Here is a 23,503-nt window from a genome sequence, read left to right on the forward strand (position 1 = left end):
AGGGCTGACTAATAGAAGTATAATTATCTGCAGTCGAATTGGAAATATTCGTAGTATCTGTAACAGCATCCACATTATCTGAATCATGACTATTGTTAATATCCTCAGAAGAGGGCTGGCCACCACAAGGAGCCAAGTCTTTAATTGAAACGGTACTTTCTTTCCCATCTTGGAATCGAATATGAGCATATTGGGAATTTGCCTCCAACAGCTCTACCTCCTCCACTAAAGGATCATATTTTGACAATCTAACATGGCGTCGAAGCAGCACAGGTCCCTGCATAGTAAGCCATGAAGGTACCGAATATCCCGTAGTAGATCTCCGCGGATAGTTAAAGAGCCTTTCATGGGGGGTCACATTAGTAGCCGTTGAAAGCAATGATCTAATGGAATGCAGGGCATCAGGCAGTACCATTTCCCACTGTGTATTCTTAAGGTTCCAGGATGTCAAAGCCAACATAACTGCCTTCCAGATCACCCCATTGTATCGTTCGCACTGTCCATTACCCTGGGGATTATACGGGGTAGTTCTGCTAGTAGAAATTCCCCGACTCTGAAGGTATTCCTTCAACTGGGAAGACATAAAAGAACTTCCCTGATCCGAATGGATATACGCAGGCATCCCAAAGATGACAAAAAGTTGAGTCAGACATTTGATAACTGTAGCAGCTGATACATCTGCGCAAGGAAAAGCAAAAGGGAACCTTGAAAACTCATCCACAACAGTAAATATATATCGGTTTTGAGTAGTTGAAGGAAGAGGCCCCTTGAAATCGACGCTCAAACGTTCAAAAGGAGAAGTAGCCTTTATAAGATGAGCTCGTTGAGGCTTAAAGAAATTCGGTTTACACCGAGCACAGATAGAACATGATGAAGTCATCCGCTTGACGTCTTCAACTGAAAAGGGCAAATTCTTACTGCGAATGAAGTGTATCATCCTCGTAACCCCAGGATGGCATAAGGCATTGTGAAGATTAATAAGCATATCTCCGTGAATCACAGAACAATAAGCCCTCGACAGCGCATCAGCAGCAACATTATCCTTCCCCGGACGATAAACTATATCAAAATGGTAACATGCCAACTCAATCCTCCACCTCATTATTTTATCATTCTTAATCTTTCCAAAATGTTTGACCTCAAACATAAAGGACAAAGACTTTTGATCAGTTACCAACTTAAAATGTCGCCCCGATAAATAATGTCTCCATTTACGCAGTGCTTCTACTATTGCATACGCCTCTTTCTCTATTGAAGAATGCCTTTTTTCACTATTGTTCAAGGTACGTGAGAAAAAGGCCACAGGTCTTCCATTTTGGTTCAGAGTAGCCCCAATTGCAAAATCAGAAGCATCCGTCTCAATCACAAAAGGAACCTGCTCATCAATAGAATGCACAACTGCTCCAAGGATATCCTTTTTAAAATTATCAAAACACGTCCTGGCCTCCCATGATAGAGGATATGTCGTAACCCGAATAAGAGGCTGGATCTTCTGTGAAAAATTTGCAATCCAATTAGAATAGTAAGAAAACAGTCCAACAACTCGTTGCAAAGCCTTAGAATTAGTAGGACAAGGTAAATCAATCAATGGTCGCAGACGTTCTGGGTCTGGTTTAATCTTGTTTCCCGAGATAATGTACCCCAGTAGATTTACCTCAGTGGTCAAAAAGGTACACTTCTCTTTATTGAAAGTTAAACCAATTTTTTCCGCAGCTTGAAGGAATCTTTCTAAATTAGAATCATGCTCCACCCTTGATTTGCCACACACCGTGATGTCATCTAAGTATGAAAAGGTGTCAGAGAGAGAGTTATCACTTATAAAAGCATCCATTGCCCGTTGAAAACAAGCAACACCATTAGTAACACCAAATGGTATTCGGCAAAACTGATACAGCTTTCCACCAGCCTCAAAGGCCGTATATGGTTGATCCTTCTTAACAATAGGAATCTGATGATAAGCACTCTTTAGGTCAATAGTGCTAAAAACCTTATACTGAGATACTTTATTGATAAGCTCATCAATCTTAGGCAAAGGGTACGCATCTAATTGAGTATACCTATTAATAGTTTGGGAATAGTCTATCACCATTCGTTTCTTATGTCTCTCGTTAGTCGTGACAACTACCTGTGCCCGCCAAGGCGAACAACTAGGTTCAATGATTCCTTCCAATAAGAGATGTTGAACTTCAGAATTAATAAATTCTCTATCCTGACTGCTATACCTTCTTGACTTGGTAGCAATTGGCTTACAATCCGGCATCAAATTGGAAAAAAGTGATAATGGAGAAATGGATAAAGAGGTTAATCCACAAATAGATAAAGGTGGCTTAGTCCCTCCAAATGAAAGTCTGAGAGACTCGTGTAACTGAAGCACGTCATGACCAATCAAAATATCCACACAGAGATTAGGCAAAACAGATAGGCGTATATCAGTATACGTATTACCTAGAAGAATCAATTTCACAAGGCAACAACCAGCTACTTGTGAAGTGAGAGTCGTCTGAGCCATACACACCTGATAGGAAACAGGCGAAATTTTCAAATGCTTCTCCTTTGCAAACTGAAGACTTATAAAACTCTCGGTACTGCCCGTATCTATAAGGGCCTTCACTTCCAACCCATTAACTTGGGCCGTAACTATAGCTTTGTTTAGGCCATGAGCCATGCGGACAAAGCCAGACCCCTCATCAAGTCCACCTCCTTCCCCCTGACAGCAGAGGCATGTGCAGCCTTCACTCTCATAAAAAGAGATATTGCGAAGGCCACAATGCACGCAGTGGATGAGTCCATCCCTTTCCAAGTGGAGAGCGACGCATCCGACTTCGCCCTAGCTGCAACCCTTAACCAGGCGGGGAGACCTGTGGCCTTTTTCTCAAGGACCCTCCAGGGCCCCGAGATTCGACACTCCTCTGTCGAAAAGGAGGCCCAGGCCATTGTGGAAGCGGTGTGACATTGGAGGCATTACCTGGCTGGAAAACGATTTACCCTGCTCACTGACCAGCGTTCAGTAGCTTTTATGTTTAACAATAAGCAGAGGGGCAAAATCAAGACCGACAAGATCTTGAGGTGGAGAATTGAACTCTCCACCTACAATTACGATATCTTGTACTGGCCCGGGAAACTCAATGAGCCCCCAGATGCCCTATCACGTGGTACATGCGCCAACGCGCAGGTTGATAGACTGCAGACCCTCCACAATGACCTCTGCCACCCGGGGGTCACCAGGTTCTTCCATTTCATCAAATCCCTAACCTGCCCTACTCCATCGAGGAGATCAGGACCATGACCAGGAACTGCCAAATCTGTGCCGAGTGCAAACCGCATTTTTATAGGCCAGACAGAGCAAGCCTGATCAAGGCCACTCGCCCCTTCGAGCGCCTGAGCGTCGATTTTAAAGGGCCCCTCCCCTCCTCTGACCACAACGTGTACTTCCTCAACATAATTGATGAGTACTCCCGTTTCCCGTTTGCCACCCCTTGCCCAGACATGACCAGTACCACGGTCATTAAAGGTCTGAATGACCTTTTCGCCTTGTTCGGCTTCCCTAGCTATATCCATAGCGACCGGGGCTCATCCTTTATGAGCGACGAACTCCGTCAGTACCTGCTCACGAGAGGTATTGCTACAAGCAGAACCACCAGCTACAACCCCCGGGGGAACGGCCAGGTGGAAAGAGAGAATGCGACGGTTTGGAAGGCCGTCCTCTTAAACTTAAAATCTAAGGGCCTTCCGACCTCTCGCTGGCAGGAGGTCCTCCCTGCGGCGCTCCACTCCATTCGCTCACTGCTTTGTACGGCCACCAATGCCACCCCCCATGAAAAAATGTTCACTTTCCCCAGGAAGTCCACATCGGGGACCTCGCTACCGACATGGCTGACGTCTCCAGGACCCGTCCTACTGCGGAAGCACGTGAGGTCCCATAAAACGGACCCCCTGGTCGAGAAGGTGAGCCTCCTCCACGCCAACCCCCAGTATGCTTACGTGGCGTACCCGGACGGGCGGGAGGACACAGTCTCCATACGAGACCTCGCACCTTTGGGTGCCCCTGAAACACTACCATTGCCATCCACCACTACCCACAACCCAACCGCTGTAGACGGCATGCCGCAGCCCCAGGACCCGTCATTGACCACCCAACCACTCAATGAGGCGCCAGATTCAACGTTGGATGCTGCACCATCACCGCCGCCACCACGACGATCAGGACGGCATACAAGGCCACCTGATAGACTTACTTACACGAACCTTTAGTACACTTCACCCCACCGGACTCAATTTTAAACAAGGGGTGAATGTGGTAAACCACTGTTATTGTTGTTCACTGTTGTTGTTGTTGTTGCACACTGTTGTATCTATGCATGCCTCAGCTGGCTCCGCCCCTGGCTCCACCCACATGCCCAGGTATAAAGGTGACTGCTCTGCAGCCCCCTGCCTTCTTGGAAACCAGTCAACCACGAGAGGCATGCTCTGTTCTTTGTTAATAAAAGCCTTTTAGTTACTCTCCTAACTCTCTGTCTTTTATGAGTAATTGATAGCGCATCACCCTGTCCCTGCCTTCTCCCCATATCCCTTGATCCCTTTAGCCTTAAGAAATATATCCAACTCCTTCTTGAATATATTTAATGAATTGGCCTCCACTGCCTTCTGTGGTAGAGAATTCCACAGGTTCACCACTCTCCGGGTGAAGAAATTCCTCCTCATCTCTGTCCTAAATGGCTTACTCCTTATCTTTAGACTGTGACCCCTGGTTCTGGACTCCCCTGCCATCGGGAACATCCTTCCTGCATCCAGTCTGTCCAGTCCTGTTAGAATTTCTATAGTTTCAATGAGATCCCCTCTCATTCTTCTGAACTCTAGCGAGTATAAGCCCAATCGACCCAATCTCTCCTCATATGTCATCCCTGCCATCCCAGGTATCAGTCTGGTGAATCTTCGCTGCACTCCCTCCATGGCAAGAACATCCTTCCTCAGATAAGGTGATCAAAACTGCACACAATACTCAAGGTGTGGTCTCACCAAGGCCCTGTACAACTGCAGCAAGACATCCTTGTTCTTGTACTCAAACCCTCTCGCTATGAAGGCCAACAAACCATTTGCCTTCTTAACCGCCTGCTGCACCTGCATGCTTACCTTCAGCGACTGGTGCACAAGGACACCCAGGTCTCGTTGCACTTTCCCCTCTCCCAATCTATTGCCATTCAGATAATAATCTGCCTTCCTGTTTTTGCCACCAAAGTGGATAACTTCGCATTTATCCACATTATACTGCATCTGCTATGCTTCTGCCCAATCACCCAACCTGTCCAAATCATACTGAAGTTTCTCGGCATCCTCCTCACAGCACACACGCCCACCCAGCTTTGTGTCGTCTGCAAACTTGGAGATATTACATCCAGTTCCCTCGTCTAGGCCATTAATATATATTGTGATGAATAGCTGGGGTCCTAGGACTGATCCCTGCGGTACCCCACTAGTCACTGCCTGCCACTCGGAAAAAGACCCGTTTATTCCAACTCGTTGCTTTCTGTCTGCCAACCAGTTCTCTATCCAAGTTAATACCTTGCCCCCAATCCCATGTGCCTTAACTTTACACGCTAATCTCTTATGCGGGACCTTATCGAAAGCCTTCTGAAAGTCCAAATACACCACATCCACTGGTTCTCCCTTATCTATTCTACCAGTTACATCCTCAAAAAATTCCAGTAGATTAGTCAAGCACGATTTACCTTTTGTAAATCCATGTTGACTTTGTCCAATCCTGTCACTGTTTTCCAAGTGCTCTGCTATTACATCTTTTATAATGGACTCTAGCATCTACCGATGTCAGGCTTACCGGTCTATAATTCCCCGTTTTCTCTCTACCACCTTTTTTGAATAGTGAGGTAACATTAGCTACCCTCCAATCCATGGGAACTGTTCCAGAGTCTACCAAATTTCGGAAGATGACCAGCAATGCATCTACTATTTCTAGGGCCACTTCCTTAAGTACCCTAGGATGTAGATTATTAGGCCCTGGGGATTTATCGGTCTTCAATCCGGTCAATTTCCCCAACACCATTACCCTACAAATACAGATTTCTTTCAGTTCCTCCCTCTCATTAGACCCTATGTTCCCCGACATTCCTGGGAGGTTATTTGTGTCCTCCTTTGTGAAGACAGAACCAAAGTATGTATTTAATTGGTCTGCCATTTCTTTGTTCCCCATTATAAATTCCCCTGATTCTGACTGCAAGGGACCCACGCTTGACTTCATAAGAACATAAGAACATAAGAAATAGGAGCAGGAGTGGGCCAATCGGCCCCTCGAGCCTGCTCCGCCATTCAATAAGATCATGGCTGATCTGATCCTAACCGCCAATCCAATATCACAGAACCATCTCCTGAATCTAACAGAATTAGACACCCGAAATAGGAGCAGGATCAGGCTACACGGCCTCTGGGCCCGCTCCGCTACCCATATGACCATGACCGATCCGAACCTAGACTCATGTCCAAATTCCTGCCCGCTCCCTGTAACCCTTAATTCCCTTTACTTCTAGGAAACTGTCTATTTCTGTTATAAATTTATGTAATGATGTAGCTTCTACAGCTTTTTGGGGCAGCATATTCCATGGACCTACCACCCTCTGAGTGAAGTAGTTCCTCCTCATCTCAGTTTTGAAAGAGCAGCCCCTTATTCTAAGACTATGCCCCCTAGTTCTAGTTTCACCCATCATCGGGAACATCCTCCCCGCATCCACCCGATCCAACCCCTTCACAATATTATATGTTTCAATAAGATCGCCTCTCATTCTTCTGAACTCCAATGAGTAGAGTCCCAATCTACTCAACCTCTCCTCATATGTCCATCCCCTCATCCCCGGGATTAACTGAGTGAACCTTCTTTGTACTGACTTGAGAGCAAGTATGTCCTTTCTTAAGTATGGACACCAAAACTGTACGCAGTATTCCAGGTGCGGTCTCACCAATACCTTGTACAACTGAAGCAATAGCTCCCTATTTTTATATTCTATCCCCCTAGCAATGAAAGCCAACATTCCATTGGCCTTCTTAACCACTTGCTGCACCTGCATACTAACCTTTTGAGTTTCGTGCACCAGGACCCCCAGATCCCTTTGTACTTCAGTACTTTCCAGTTTCTTGCCATTAAGATAATAACTTGCTCTATGATTTTTCCTGCCAAAGTGCATAACCTCACACTTTCCAGTATTGTATTCCATCTGCCAAATCTCTGCCCACTTACTTAGCCTGTCTATATCCCCTTGCAGGTTTTTTATGTCCTCCTCACTCACTACTTTCCCTCCCATCTTAGTATCATCTGCAAACTTTGACGTGTTACACTCGGTCCCCTCCTCCAAATCGTTAATATAGATTGTAAAGAGTTGGGGACCCAGCACTGACCCCTGTGGAACACCACTAGTTACTGATTGCCAGTCCGAGAATGAACCATTTATCCCAACTCTCTGCTTTCTGTTAGATAGCCAATCCTCTATCCATGCCAAAATATTACCCCCAATCCCGTGATTTTTTATCTTAAGCAATAATCTTTTGTGTGGCACCTTGTCAAATGCCTTTTGGAAGTCTAAATACACTACGTCCACTGGTTCCCCTTTATCCACCCTATATGTTACTTCCTCAAAGAACTCCAGCAAATTTGTCAAACATGACTTCCCCTTCATAAAACCATGCTGACTTTGTCCTATTAAATTATGATTATCCAAATGTCCTGTTACTGTCTCCTTAATAATGGACTCCAATATTTTACCTACCACAGATATTAGGCTAACCGGTCTATAGTTTCCAGCCTTCTGTCTACTGCCCTTTTTAAATAAGGGCGTTACATTAGCAGTTTTCCAGTCTGCCGGGACCTTTGCTGATTCCAGGGAGTTTTGGAAAATTATTACCAATGCATCCACAATCCCTACCGCCACTTCCCTTAAGACCCTAGGATGTAAGCCATCAGGTCCAGGAGATTTATCTGCCTTGAGTCCCATTATTTTACCGAGTACCACTTCCTTAGTGATTTTGATCGTGTTTAGCTCCTCCCCCCCTATAGCCCCCTGTTTGTCCAGTGTTGGGATATTCTTAGGCCTAGAAATTCAGTTGGGCGCGCCAGCCGTTAGCGCCTTAGGAGGAGTAGATCTCGAGCGCTAGGCGCTTAGCGCCCGGGCGCAGCGCGATCTGCGCCTCGCCCCAACTTCAGTACACATTTAGCGCCAGCGCAAAGTCTTAGCGCGCGCAGATCATGACGTCATTTACTGGTGCAACGCCCTTTGTGCGCCCCTAAGCAGAACTTCACTCGCGCCGGGCCATTGTGCGCCGGGCGGCCCTAACGACCGTGAAGTGGAACGGTACACAGCTGAGGCGGGCCGCGGGGAGCGCTAATTAAAGGGCACTTACCCTGCACTATAAAGGCCAGCCATTTTGCAGCATTCACTCTTGTGCAACGGTTTTTTGGAGAGAGACCAAGGAGGAGAGCTTACTGGTTTGGACCAACACTAGGACAGGTACTTTTGGCTCAGGCCAGAGCTTAGCAATTATCTTTGCCTTCATTGAGAGCTCAGTGTTTGCCAGCATATAATGGGGGCTGCATTGGGTGCCAACGCTGACTTTCAGCCTTATGCCAGAAGGGCTTACAGACGCCGTGAGAGAGTGGCAGCCCTGGCTAGACGCAGAGGGGGCAACAGGTGTCGCCAACTGAGGCCTTACCCACCCAGGGTATACCGCCAGCAGTCCTCCTATGTGACCATGTCTGCCGCGATGTGTGTAAGGAGGCTGCGATTCAGGAGGGAGGTGGTTGCAGACATCTGCCAGCTGCTTTACAGAGATCTGCAGCCACAGCTGATGCGCAGGACGTCTCTGTCGGTGGCAGTGAAGGTGACGGTGGCTCTCAACTTCTATGCCACCGGCTCCTTCCAATCCGCTGCTGGGGACATCGCTAACATCTCCCAGTTCGCCGTGCATTGCTGCATCCGCCAGGTGACCGAAGCCCTTTTCAGAAGGAGACATCAATTCATCTCCTTCCCCATGACCCTGGACAAGCAGCAGCAGCGTGCAGTGGGATTTGCAAGAATAGCAGACTTCCCCATGGTGCAGGGCGCCATTGACTGCACGCATGTGGCTTTGCGGGCACCTCTGGAGCATGCCGAGGATTACCGCAACCGGAAGGGCTACCATTTCATCAACGTACAGCTGGTGTGTGACCACAGGCAGCGCATCCTAGCTGTCAATGCCCGCTTTCCAGGCAGCAGCCACGATGCCTTTATCCTGCGACAGACAACTGTGGCTGACATGTTCCAGGCACAGCCTCACCCAAGAGGATGGCTTATCGGAGACAAAGGCTATCCTTTGTGTACCTGGCTCATGACCCCGCTCCGCGCGCCCACGACCCCTGCTGAAGAGGCATACAACGAGAGCCAACAAGCGACTAGGAACATCATAGAACAAACAATCGGCGTCCTCAAGCAACGGTTCCGCTGTCTCGATCATTCCAGCGGATCTCTGCAGTATTCGCAGGAGCGAGTCTCCCAATTCGTCGTCGTTTGCTGCATGCTGCACAACCTGGCTATCCGCAGGACTCAGGCACTGCCACCTCACGTTGGACCCCCACCTCAGGAGGAGGAGCAGGAGGAGCATGAGGAGGAGGAGGACGAGGAGTACCAGCCCAGGAGGGAGGCAGAAGGTCCAAGGGCCGCCTGTCGGCGGCTTATTGAACGTCACTTCTAGGCCCCCTGTCAGGGAATGGCTTGTGCCAATGAAAGAACATGATTGCAGCCGCTCCGCAAGCCCTCAGCCGGTTAAGGCAACAAACACTTCAAAGATCAAACATGGACAATGTTAATAAATAAAATGCTTTATTGTACAAACTCAGGGCCCTTCCCACATGAAAACCAAAAACAGACGAAACCCCCAAAAAACACTCAAACACATTACTCGCTCCCACAACCTGGAGAGGATTAACAAAACAGTGGCCTAGAAATTGGGTTTTGGCTTAGCCAGGGCTTTAGCGCCGGAAATTAGTGCCGGCGCTAAGTCCCCTGCGCGCGCCAAAAATTCAGTGGCGCCGCGCCCAAACGGCTGCCGGCGCTACTGAAGGGTCTTAGCGCCTGGAAAAGGGCGCTAACTGCCGTTTCGCGCCGCAATTCCGGCGCTGCGGCACCCGATGCGGTGCGGCAGGCTGGGGAAGTGCAGGCCTCCTCCTTCCGTTAAGGAGGAGCTGCCTGCACCCGGCCGCGGCCCGCGCAAATCTGCTTAAAAATGAGCCCGGCACCTCGGACAAGTGCCGGGCTTGCATCTGTTCCGCGGGGGGGGGGAGAGAAGTCCGGGGAGGGAGCTGCGGGCAGGCGGCCGGCGGGAAAGCGGCCGGCCGCCGCGGGGCCTTTAATGCGCCGGCGCTAACTGCAGTAAGGCACCTCTGACAAAACGCTGGTTGCGGCTGCCACGGGCGAGGCGGCCGCAACTCAATTTCGGAGTTCGGGCGGGTTACCACGGCAACCGGGACGCTGCGCACACCGATGACGTCATCGGTGCCGGTGCAGCGCTACCGGAGCAACGCCGATTTAGGGCCCCAGGGAATTTCACTACTGGCCATAACTCCGGCGCAAGGCCCTCTAGCGCCTCAAATGAGGTGCTAAGGCTACTGAATTTTCAGCCGAGTGCAACTAAAATGGCCGTCATCCTCGGCCTTCGTAAAAAACAAACATCACATCCTCGGCCTTCAAAAAACAAACATCCAATTCTCGGCCTCAAAAAACAAACATCCAATTCTCGGCCTCAAAGAACAAACATCCAATTCTCGGCCTCAAAAAACAAACATCCAATTCTCGGCCTCAAAAAACAAACATCCAATCCTCGGCCTCAAAAAACAAACACAACTGGCCACACATTCGACTTTTTGGCCCGCTAGGGCGATGCCTTGGCCATCTTTGTGTGGCCCCTGCCCGCCCTGCTGCTCCTCCTCAAAGTAAGGCCATTGGCTGCTGCAAGGCTGGGGGCAGGCTCCAGAGGGGCACATGTCGTGACGGCAGATGCCCTTGGGGGTTGGCCTAGTCGAGGTCTGGCCGTCGAGCGGGCGGCTGTTGAATGCTGCAGCTGTGGCTGGCCAGCATCAGTCGCTGCAGCAGCTCCTGGCAGCTCCACTGGGGGAGTGGCAGTGGCGGCTGGAGGAATGGGTGCAAGCTGGCGGATGGCAGGCGCTCGCTGGTCGCCTGAGACACTGGCACTCGCCCGAGCCAGCACTGCAGCATGCGCACCAATCTGCCGAGGGACAGACCGCTGTGCTGCTGCAGCGCGCCGGGTGCCCTGACAGCGAGTGTGGCAGCAGTGAGTGCCCGTGTTGACCTGTTCAGTGACCTCATCGGAGCACCCAGTGACTGCACGGCACCACTGATCAGCTGCCCACTCGCTGCCTGAGCTGCCCCGAATGCCGCCCGACTCGCTGCCTGGTCTGCCCCGAATTCCGCCAAACTGATGGCCTGTGAGGCCCCGACATCGGTGACACTCCGAGAGAGGGACTCGATGGCCTCAGGCAACCGTGCCACTACCCCCATGAGCTCCGTGTGCCGGCGCTCCGAGTCCGCGGATAAGTCCTCGAGGCGTTCCATCTCCTCGGCGAAGACCATCTCCGGACTGGAGGCCGGACTCTCCCTCTGGGGAGAAGGCCACCGAGCTGGCCGACCCTTCCTGCGTTGCTGGACGCCGCTGGGCCCAGCAATTGGACTCCCCTCCGACCCTTCCCCCCTCTGGGGAGAAGGCCGCCGAGCTGGCACCCCCCTCCCGCGTTTCTGCAGGCCGCAGGTCCCATGAGCTCCCCTCCCCTCCGACACTTCCGCCACGCTCCCCTCCAGGGAAGACGTGTCCCCTACATTCGCATGGGTTGCCGCGGCTGAGGGTTCCCCTGATGGGCCGCCTTCCTCTTGCTCCTCCTCCTCCTCCTCTTCTGAGGGGCTGTCACTGGCAACTTCAGGGACCTCCTCCTCACCATCTGAAAGCAGGAAGGCACAAGAGTAGCTTTAGAGTGAGGAGAGGGCGTCAGCGAGGGATGCATGAGTGGTGGCATTCAGCGCATTGGTCGGACAGTGGCAAAGGATGTAGATCTGATGCGCAAGTGGGACGAGAGAGGTCCAAACGTTGATGTCCTTACCATTGGTGCCCAGAACAGGGTCGGAATCTCCACATGCAACGGGGCCAATCACCCGGCCACCCATGATGCGCTCCACGCGATGTTGCAGCTCGGTGAGCGGCTGGATCTGGGGTCAGCCTCCCCCGGTCGCAGTCCGGCTCTTCCTATTATTGGCCAGCTTGGCCTGCAAGAGAAAGGACGGCCTCTAAGTACAGTGTGTAGCCCTGATCTTGTGTGCACTGCCTCCCATGGTGGAATAGCCTGGCCAGTGTGTAGCCCTGATCTTGTGTGCACTGCCTCCCATGGTGGAATAGCTTGGCCAGTGTGTTAAGTGCAGAATGTGCAATTGATGTTCATGCCTGTCCCATAGCTGCTGGATGAGGGCTGGCCATTAGGGCTTTCAGGTCCCTTTGCCCATAATGTGAGGTGCACATGCAAGGATGAGGAGGACACTGGAAAGGGTACTCACCCTGACAATCCGAGTGAGGTCATTAAACTTTTTGCGGCATTGGACACCGGTCCTGGGGACCTCGCTGTTGGCTGACACCTTGCTGGCGACATGCCTCCAGGCTCTCCGGTAGACGTGGACCGGCGCCTTCCTGCCATTGTCCGGGTACAAAAGATGGCGCCTCTTCTCCACACCACCAACCAGCACACTCAGATCACGCTCTGAGAAGCGCTGCGCTCGTTCACGGGCCTTCTGCATGGCTTCAGGCGCTATTTGGGTCCAGCAGCAGTGTTCAGGCCTAGCTGCAGGGGTCCACTATCCAGGGCGTGGCAGCAGACCAAGTCGACCCTTCCCCCTTAAGAGCTGGCCGGCGCCAGGGTGTCTGCTGTCAATCACGAGATGGCCGCACCTGCGCTGCGCCCGGCCTCGGCGCTCTCGCTCAGCACCTCCGGCTTAGCGCCTAAAGAGAGGCGTGCAGCGCCAGTTTTAGCGCTCGAGCAAACTCTTAGGGCGAAGCTAATGAATATCGGAGAAGTGGCCTCGATTTGGTGGCGGGCGCAAACTTTAGCGGCCGCCCGACTTTACCGCCCCAAAAGTGGCTACAATGAATTTCTAGGCCTTAGTGTCTTCTACTGTAAAGACTGATACAAAATATTCATTCAGTGTTTTTGCCATCTCCATATTTCCCACCATTAATTTCCCGGTCTCATCATCTAAGGGACCAACATTTACTTTAGCCACCCTTTTTCTTTTTATATAACTATAAAAACTCTTACTATCTGTTTTTATATTTTTTGCTAATTTACTTTCATAATCTATCTTCCCTTTCTTAATCAAACTTTTTGTTATTTTTTGCTGTCTTTTAAAGTTTTCCCAATCCTCTATCCTCCCACTAGATTTGGCTACCTTATATGCCCTTGTTTTTAGTCGAATACTATCCTTAATTTCTTTACTTAGCCACGGATGGCTGTCTTTTCTTTTACACCCTTTTCTTCTCAGTGGAATATATTTTTTTTGGAAGTTGTAAAATAACTCCTTAAATGTACACCACTGATCATATATCATCTTACCCTTTAATCTATTTTCCCAATCCACTCTACTCAATTCCGCTCTCATACCTTCATAGTCTCCTTTATTCAAGCTTAGCATGCTTGTTTGAGATCCAACCTTCTCACCCTCTAATTGAATATGGAATTCAACCAGGTTATGGTCACTCATTCCAAGGGGATCCTTTACTAGGACATTTTTAATTAATCCTGTCTCGTTACACAGGACCAGATCTAAGGTTGCTTGCCCCCTGGTCGGTTCAGTTACATACTGCTCAAGAAACCCATCCCTAATACACTCAATGAACTCATCCTCAAGGCAGCCCTGCCCAATTTGATTTGTCCAATTAATATGATAGTTAAAATCCCCCATAATTATAGATGTTCCCTTATTACATGCCTCAACTATTTCCTGATTGATACTCCGTCCAACAGAGTTGCCACTGTTCGGAGGCCTATAGACTACGCCCACTAGTGTTTTTTTCCCCTTATTATTCCTTACCTTCGCCCAAACTGTTTCATTATCCTGATCTTTTGACCCAATATCATTTCTCTGTATGACAGTGATTTCTTCCTTTATTAACATAGCCACCCCACCTCCCCTTCCTTCCTGCCTGTCCTTCCTGATCGTTAAATAACCTGGTATGTTTAATTCCCAGGCATTGTCACCCTGCAGCCATGTTTCTGTAATGGCCACAAGATCATACCGATATGTAGTTATTTGTGCCATTAACTCGTCTATTTTGTTACGAATGCTACGCACATTCAGATAGAGAACTTTCAAATATGTTTTGTGACACTTAGTTCCTGCTTTTGCCCTTTTTATTACTTTACCTTTTACTCCATACCTTCTGCCCCTTCCTGACACGCTCTGGTTTTTAATTTCCCCACTGCTACCTAAGTCTATGACCTCTGTTGTCATTTTTATTATTTGCCCTCTAGGAACCTCCCCCCCACTAGTTAGTTTAAAGCCCTCTCTACAGCCCTAGTTATATGATCCGCCAGGACTCTAGTCCCAGCACTGGCCAAGTGAAGCCCGTCCCAACGGAACAGCTCCCTCCTGCCCCAGTACTGATGCCAGTGTCCCAGGAAGCAAAACCCATTTCTCCCACACCAGTCTTTGAGCCACGCATTTAACTCTCTGATTTTATTTGTCCTAGCCAAATTCGCTCGTGGCTCAGGTAATAATCCAGAGATTATTACCCTTGTGGTTCTGCTTTTTAATTTGGCCCCTAGCTGCTCAAACTCCCTCAGCAGAACCTCCTTCCTTGTCCTATCTATGTCGTTGGTACCAACATGGACCACGACAACTGGATCCTCCCCCTCCCACTCCAAGTTTCTCTCCAGTCCAGAGGAGATGTCCTTAACCCTGGCACCGGGCAGGCAACACAGCCTTCGGGACTCTCGCTCTCAGCTGCAAAGAACTCTATCTATCCCCCTAACAATACTATCCCCTACCACTACAACATTTCTTTTAACTCCCCCGACTTGAATGGCCCCCCGCTGCACGGTGCTGTGGCCAGGTTGCTCATCCTCCCCGCAGTCACTGTTTCCATCCTCACAGGGAGTAAAGACTAATCTTTTTCTCTTCACATATCTACAAAAGCTTTTACAGTCAGTTTTTATGTTCCCTGCAAGCTTACTCTCATACTCTATTTTCCCCCTCTTAATTAATCCCTTTGTCCTCCTTTGTTGAATCCTAAACTGCTCCCAATCCTCAGGTTTACTTCTTTTTCTGGCCAATTTATATGTCTTCTCCTTGGATCTTATGCTATCCCTAATTTCCCTTGTTAGCCATGGTTGAGTCACCTTTTTTGTTTTATTTTTATGCCAAACAGGGATGAACAAATTCTGTAGTTCATCCATGCGATCTTTGAATGTTTGCCATTGCCTATCCACCATCAACCCTTTGAGTAACATTCTTCAATCAATCCTTCCCAACTTGCACCTCATACCATCGTAGTTTCCTTTATTTAAATTCAGGACCCTAGTCTCTTAGTCAACTACTTCACTCTCCATCTTAATGAAGAATTCGATCATATTATGATCGCTCCGCTCCAAGGGGCCTCGTACAACAAGATTGCTAATTAATCCTTTCTCGTTACATAATACCAAGTCTAAGATGGCCCGATCTCTGGTTGGTTCCTCGACATATTGGTCCAGGAAACCATCCCTTAAACACTCCAGGAATTCCTCCTCCACAGTATTGTTACTAATTTGCCATCCCCAACCTCCGCATTACTGTTTGGAGGTCTGTATACCACTCCCACTAATGTTTTCTTTCCCTTGGTATTTCTCAGTTCTACCCATACAGATTCCACATCATCAGAGCTAATATCCTTCCTTTCAATTGTGTTAATCCCCTCTTTAACCAGCAATGCTACCCCACCTCCTTTTCCTTTTTACCTGTCTTTCCTGAATATTGAATACCCCTGGATGTTGAGTTCCCAGCCTTGGTCACACTGGAGCCATGTTTCTGTAATCCCAATCATATCATATCCATTTACCTCTATTTGCGCAGCTAATTCATCCACCTTATTACGAATGCTCCTCGCATTAAGACACAAGGCCGTCAGGCTTGTTTTTTTAACACTGTTACACCTTTTAGAATTATTATTTACTGTGGCCATGTTTGATTTAAACCCTTGATTTCTCTGACTGCCACCTTTGTTTTTCTTCTTCCTTTCTTTTGCTTCTATCCTTGTTTCCCTTTCCTCTGTCTCCCTGCTCAGGTTCCCAACCCCCTGCCATTTTAGTTTAAACCCTCCCCCAGAGCACTAGCAAACACTCCCCCTCGGACATCGGTCCCGGTCCTGCCCAGGTGCAAACATCCAGTCTGTACTGGTCCCGCCTCCCCCAGAACCGGTTCCAATGTCCCAGGAATTTGAATCCCTCCTCCTTGCACCATTTCTCTAGCCACGTATTCATCTGAAATATCCTTCTATTTCTACTCTGACTAGCACGTGGCACTGGTAGCAATCCTGAGATTACTACCTTTGAGGTCCTATTTATTAATTTTCCTCCCAGCTCCCTATATTCAGCTTTTAGGACCTCATCCCGTTTTTTACCTATATCGTTGGTACCTATATGCACCATGACAACTGGCTGTTCACCCTCCCCTTCCAAAACGTTCTGCAGCCGTTCTGAGACATCCTTGACCCTTGCACCAGGGAGGCAACATACCATCCTGGAGTCTCGTTTGCGGCCGCAGAAATGCCTATCTATTCCCCTTACAATAGAATCCCCTATTACTATAGCTCTCCCACTCTTTTTCCTCCCGTCCTGTGCAGCAGAACCACCCATGGTGCCAGGAAGTTGGCTGCTGCTGCCGTCCTCTGATAAGCCATCTCCCTCACCAATATCCAAAGCGGTATATCTGTTTGAGAGGGGGATAGCCACAGGGGAACCCTGCACTACCTGCCTGCGCCTACTACTCTGCCTGGTGGTCACCCATTCTCTTCCTGCCTGTGCAGACTTTACCTGCGGTGTGACCAGCTCCCTAAACGTGTTATCCACGACCTCCTCAGCATTGCAAATGCTCCAGTATGTATCCCGCGGAATTCAAGACCTCACCAAACCTCTTTCTTTTGTAGAAATTAGATGGTTGCTGCATTGGAGAATGCAACGGCCATCTGTCATCTCTACCGCGGAAGTGCGAGGCTCTCCGCATACCCACCGATTGAAGCCTACAGGAAGAAACAAAGTTAAATACACTTTTTCTAACACTTTGCACTTATCTCAGATACTTACCTCTCCACACTTGCACCCACCACTCACCCCCACAGCACACTTTTTGACCCCTTCAACCCCTGCAGACCCATTACTCGCCTCGGTGACCCTGGCGGGTTTCAGAGCCTTCGGGAAGCCCGCACTTGTGTAGGCAAAATGAGGATAATCTTCTTATCTGCCTGTTAACTACCTGTCAACAGACAGATAAGTGGCTGTAATCCCTTCCTACCTCCAAGGAGATGGGACCCGGCGCGGGACGGCTACCTGCCTCCTGGCAAGATGGCATGGAGGCGGGTTGGGGCGGGATGGGCACCCGCCCCCAAATTCTGCCATTTTCCCGGCAGTCCTGCCTACAAACCCGCTTTTCCAGGGCTGGCAAAATCCATCGTAAATACATTATGAAGGGGTTATTATTCAAATGTTAAAGTATACTATTGCAGAAAATTGAAAAAAGAAAAATTAAAGAATTTTCAAAAAAACTGTCACTGTCTCATTAGTAGAAAGAGCACTTTATAGTATTAAGTAAAAATAACTGAAGCAAAAGTACATAAAAGTATATGATCACTCACTTGTGAGTTAATAACACGGATCGTGGTTTTGCTTCCAACATCCTTCTCGTAACCTCGTGTAGGGGCTGCATTAAATCTCAGAACTGCATCGTGGGAATCTGAAAGAAAAAATAATGATGATTCTTGCATTTATTCAGGAATTTAAGAGAATGGAATTGTCTTATGCTATTTTATACAACCGGACCCTCAGAAAAATGAAGACTACAATTACACAAATTTAGTTCATCCAGGCCCCATAATATGGGAGCTTGTATGTTTAGTATTAAAGTAGAGATCATGGCACCAATTATAGCAGAAGACTTAGCAACTGTAATTGTGATATCCTGGTAACAAGATTATTCCATTTATTAGACTGCTCACCGACCAGAGCCAAGCAGCTTTATTAACATTTACTGTATCCTCTGCAGAAATGGATATTTGTGAGTAACAAGGTTTACAAAATACACTCTACAGATTATTTTAAAAACATTCCCTTCTATAACCTTCCATTGCTATACTGCTTCTAGTAGTAAAGCTACTGTATGGGTGAGGCAGGATACTGTCGGTGAATAATCAAAAATTCCACCCAATTTATTTTCCTTTTCCATCTTTGCCGATGGATGGTCCATGCATATTATTTTTTTGTTTGTGGCCAATACCTTCAGAACTGCACTTCAGAGACTATAAAAGAGCATTTCAAACTGCTTTTAAAACTCTTTACTGTATTATTAATGTAACATTATGCACCGGTTTATAGAAAACTAGGAGACGGGTTTTAATAAAAAATAAAACTGAGATAAGCTGATAAACAGGGTAGAGTTCAAATCCATTCTTAGGTTGCGCATTGCATGTCTGAGCGGACATTTGAACCTGCAAAAATTCAGTTATCAAATCTTATTAGTGGCTGGCCTGATGGCTACAGATTATAGCAGTACAGCAAGGAATGTGGCTGAATCCACAGTGCAGAATTTCAACTCCTGTCAATTGAGTGCTGTGGACAGCCTCTCTTTCCCAGCTCAAAAGATACATAAGAACATATGAAGTAAGAGCAGGAGTAGACCATAAGGCCCTTCGAGCCTGCTCTGCCATTCAATAAGATCATGGCTGATCATCGACCTCAACTCCACTTTCCCGCCCGATCTCCACATCTCTTGAGTCCCCTAGAGTCCAAAAATCTATCTATCTCAGCCTTGAATATACTCAAAGACTCAGCATTCACAGCCCTCTAGGACAGAGAATTCCAAAAATTCCCAACCCTCTGAGTGAAGAAATTCTTCCTCATCTCAGTCTTAAATGGCCGACCCCTTATCCTGAGACTATGCTCCCTAGTTCTAGACACTCCAGCCAGGGGAAACAACCTCTCAGCATCTACCCTGTCAATCCCCTTCAGAATCTTGTATGTTTCAATGAGATCACCTCTCATTCTTCTAAACTCCAGAGAGTATAGGCCCATTCTACACAATCTCTCATCATAGGACAGCCCTCTCATCCCAGGACTCAATCTAGTGAACCTTTGTTGCACCGTCTCCAAGGCAAGTATATCCTTCCTTAGATAAGGAGACCAAAACTGTGCACAGTACTCCAGGTGTGGTCTCACCAAGGCCCTGTACAATTGTAGCAAGACTTCCTTACTCTTATACTCCAACCCCCTTGCAATAAAGGCCAACATGCCATTTGCCTTCCTTATTGCTTGCTGTACCTGCTTTCTGTGTTTCTTGCATGAGGACACCCAAATCTCCCTGAACCACAACATTTGAAAGGCCTAGAAATTTGTGTTCTCCATGGAAGTTGCCAGTGACATGGCTGCAAAACGAAGGAGAATAAATTTGTCTGGGGGGCTGGAGATTGGTGGCACAGCACTAACCTTCCGTGCAATGCCCTCCTGGTGGCATTAGTGGAGATCTCTAAGGCAAAGTTCTCATCCTGAAGTAGCATTCGAGCTTCGCACAGCCTCTGGGAGGAATTGTGGGCAATTAAAAGGGCTATAAGTTAAAGGGGCAATGCTCTCAGAACTAATACAAATTAAAATGAAGTGAAAAAAATGCAGTTTTCAGCCCTTACTGCCTTTCAAAAAATATTTATCATTAAAAAGAAATCCCAATCCCAGCTCTTAAAGCTGAATTCCTTTCTGAACCTCAAAAAATGGGAAAACTACTTCATCACTAACACAAATGGCTCAGCAAGCCAGGGAAGGGGCAACCAGGGTCTTGCACGCCAGCTTTGTGCAGGGGGTCAACACTGCAAGAGAGGTCCTCTACCCACAGGGGCCAGGAGGCCCTCCAGAAAGAACAATGTGCGACCACATCACCAAGGCCGTCGCTGCCAGCAGTGTCAGCCCCACCACCTGGCTCCAATGCCCAAAGAAGCTTCAGGACCTCAGACCACTGGTCAAGGTCAGTGAATGCATCTTCAAAAGCCATCTCCTACCAACTGCACCACTAGCCTCACATGCTGCTCAATGCACGACCCCACCCCCAATCACTCACCTACCAACAATCTGCACCAATCACGTGGCACATCTCCCATTCCTAGCCTCACCTCACCCACTTGGAGGAGATGGTGCAGGCCATTATTGGCAGTGGCAAGGGCATGGCTGAGCCTGTGGCCAGTGGCAGGGCTGAAAGGATAAAAGATGCAGGGGGCGGCAAACTTCGGTTGCTTTGCACCTCCTCTTAGCACCCTCTTGGGACACTAATGGGGCGCAAAGCAACTAGCGCCCAGGCACGACGCTGCCAACGCCTCCCGCGAAATTCAGCAGGAGGTTATCGGCGGCGGTAGCCGGTAGCGCCCCGTGGTGCTGCGCCTTTGGCAATGTCATCATTGGCGTGCGCAGCACCCCGCTCACACCCTGGCTGCAAACTTGGGTCACGCCCCCCTGACGTACTGCCGGATGCAATGTCCGACAGGGTCAGGGGGGCATACGTATGGCTGGGGTGGTGATATTTAAAGGGGAGGTGCTGGGCGGCCACTTTTTTTGCTATCCGCCTGCCAACACCTGCCCCGTCTGCTCTCCTCCCGCACGGTGCCGGCCGCGATTGGGCATCCCGGCACTCCTCTTGAGTGCTGGGCTCTTTTGCCGGCACCCCACTCCCTGGTGGCCCAGCAGGGCCCCGGGTCGCGCTGCGCTAGGCCCCTCCGCTTTAATAAAGGGAAGAGGGCCTGCAGTACCGCAGCGCGGCGCGACGTGCGAGGAGGATGCCGAGAAACTCCAGGATGATTTGGACAGGTTGGGTGATTGGGCAGAAGCATGGCAGATGCAATATAACGTGGATAGATGTGGGGTTATCCACTTTGGTAGCAAAAACAGGAAGGCAGATTATTATCTGAATGGCAATAGATTGGGAGAAGGGGAAGTGCAACGAGACCTGGGTGTCCTTGTGCACCAGTCGCTGAAGGTAAGCATGCAGGTGCAGCAGGCGGTTAAGAAGGCAAATGGTATGTTGGCCTTCGTAGCGAGAGGGTTTGAGTACAGGAACAAGGATGTCTTGCTGCAGTTGTACAGGGCCTTGGTGAGACCACATCTTGAGTATTGTGTGCAGTTGTGGTCGCCTTATCTGAGGAAGGATGTTCTTGCCATGGAAGGAGTTCAGCGAAGATTCACCAGACTGATACCTGGGATTGCAGGAATGACGTATGAGGAGAGATTGGGTCGATTGGGCTTGTACTTGCTGGAGTTTAGAAGTTTCAGAGGGGATCTCATTGAAACTTATAAAATTCTGACAGGACTGGACAGACTAGATGAAGGAAGAATGTTCCCGATGGCCGGGGAGTCCAGAACCAGGGGTCACAGTCTAAGGATAAGTGGTAAGCCATTTAGGACAGAAATGAGGAGGAATTTCTTCACCCAGAGAGTGGTGAACCTGTGGAATTCTCTACCACAGAAGGCAGTAGAGGCCAATTTATTAAATATATTCAAGAAGGAGTTGGATATATTTCTCTAGGCTAAAGGGATCAAGGGGTATGGGGAGAAAGCAGGGACCGGGCACTGAATTTGGATGATCAGCCATGATCGCATTGAATGGCGGAGCAGGCTCGAGGGGCCGAATGGCCTACTCCTGCTTCTATCTTCTATGTTTCTATGCAATATTGGGCTGGAGCGCCCCAAGTGGGAGGGGGAGTGCTTCTAGTAGCGCCCCGCCTCCTGCTTGGGGTGCTACCATCCAATTTCGGGCGCCGGGGCGCTACTTAGTGCCCCAGAGGGGGCACGACCCAATTTTTCCTCCCTGGTATTCTCATACATTATCATCCTTCTGGCTTCCCCGGCCTCTCGTCACCACATCTCCACCCTTTTGCCTGCCTCATTTCACACACCCAAGAAATACAGCCTGCCCAGCCAGTAGTTGACCAAGAAGAGCGAGAGAGGTTGAGAGGGGGAGTGGGGGATTGGGGGAGAGGGGAGAGAAGGAGAAGAAGAAAAAGAATAAGAAGCCCCTTCACTTGATTTCACACTCCCAGCCACCAGCTCCTCAAGGTCGACCAGCAAGGCCATCTGCAGTGTCCCCCACTGAAAGTCAGCAGCCTTCCACCAGCCATGCTGCAGCCACTGGGGTAGCACTGCGTGACATCAGTAGGATAGGCAAAGGCACACACAAGACAGTCACTAAGAGAATGCATAAGGGTGATGAGTTGATTTCTTGATGTCATATTGGGTGGATAGATGTATAAAGTTGGATTGGAAGGTTTGCTTTGTGGTGGCTTTTATTTCGGCATTGTGGCCAAGAGGATGCTGTGATGGTCAGTAACAGAGGGAAGGTAAGGTGTGGGACAAACGTGGAAAGGAGAATTGAGGTTGTGGTCACTGGTACCGCAGGAGGATGATTCCATCTCAGATATCCCAGCCAGAAAGGGGCTGTCTGGGTTGCATCCTGCCTTCTGCTTCCTCCTCTTTGGCTTCTTCCTCTTCTGTGTCTTCCTGTTCCCTCTGTGAGTGGATGCTATAAATCTGAAATGACTGCATAAAATGCTGGAAATACTCAGCTGGTCAGGCAGCATCTCGACCTGAGACACAAACTCTGTTTCTGTCTTCTAGAAAGTATATACAGACCCTTAATTTTAATATTTCTTGAAATGCTTTGCCAGGCAAAAAGGTTTTTCAAAGTGAAATAAAATTGGTGAGTGTAACAAGTAGTCTGACTGATAAGGCAGGCAACATGGTTGTGACTGCAGGGGGTAGTCAGAGACAACAGAAATAAACAAACCCCCTTAGTTTTGCATACATCGTGTCTCTGGTAACTGTTCTGAGGTGAGAAGTCAAACCTTTGAAGTTTTGAAATGCAGAATACGACGTAACTCATGAATCTAATCAAGTGGTTTTCTGCCACCTTTGTAAATTTTAGGAGTGAATGAACAATTTTGGGCTGTGATAAGGATAGCCACACAGGAGGAGTTAATGTAAATGTTTGACAGCTTAAACAGCTCAGGCCAACATTAAAGGAACATTTCACTCTCTCTGAATGATTGATTTACTGCAAAAGGCAAGGAAAGCTGTATAAAGCACAGTGGCTAAAGAATATCAACACTGCAGTCAGAAGAAGGTGGCTTGGCCAGTCATCTCGCCTAGGAGGATCAAGCTGCAGTCAGAGGAAGGAGGGGCCTAGCCAGTCTTTTCGCT

At 48.7% G+C, this 23,503-nt stretch overlaps 1 protein-coding gene across 3 annotated transcripts in view; it reads right to left on the reverse strand.

Annotated features, from left to right (window-relative positions):
• Nucleotides 1-23,503, reverse strand: part of LOC147111781 (beta-galactoside alpha-2,6-sialyltransferase 2-like) — a 245,835-nt gene that overhangs the window by 83,792 nt on the left and 138,540 nt on the right. For all 3 annotated transcript variants that reach the window (XM_085999005.1, XM_085999007.1, XM_085999006.1), the window contains one exon: nt 17,914-18,011. In XM_085999005.1, the coding sequence (XP_085855131.1) occupies nt 17,914-18,011 (98 nt within the window). The remainder of the gene's footprint in view (nt 1-17,913; nt 18,012-23,503) is intronic.

This window comes from Somniosus microcephalus, chromosome 10, assembly GCF_052327205.1.
Source record: "Somniosus microcephalus isolate GS21.2 chromosome 10, FLI_Smic_1.0, whole genome shotgun sequence".
NCBI lineage: Eukaryota > Metazoa > Chordata > Chondrichthyes > Squaliformes > Somniosidae > Somniosus > Somniosus microcephalus.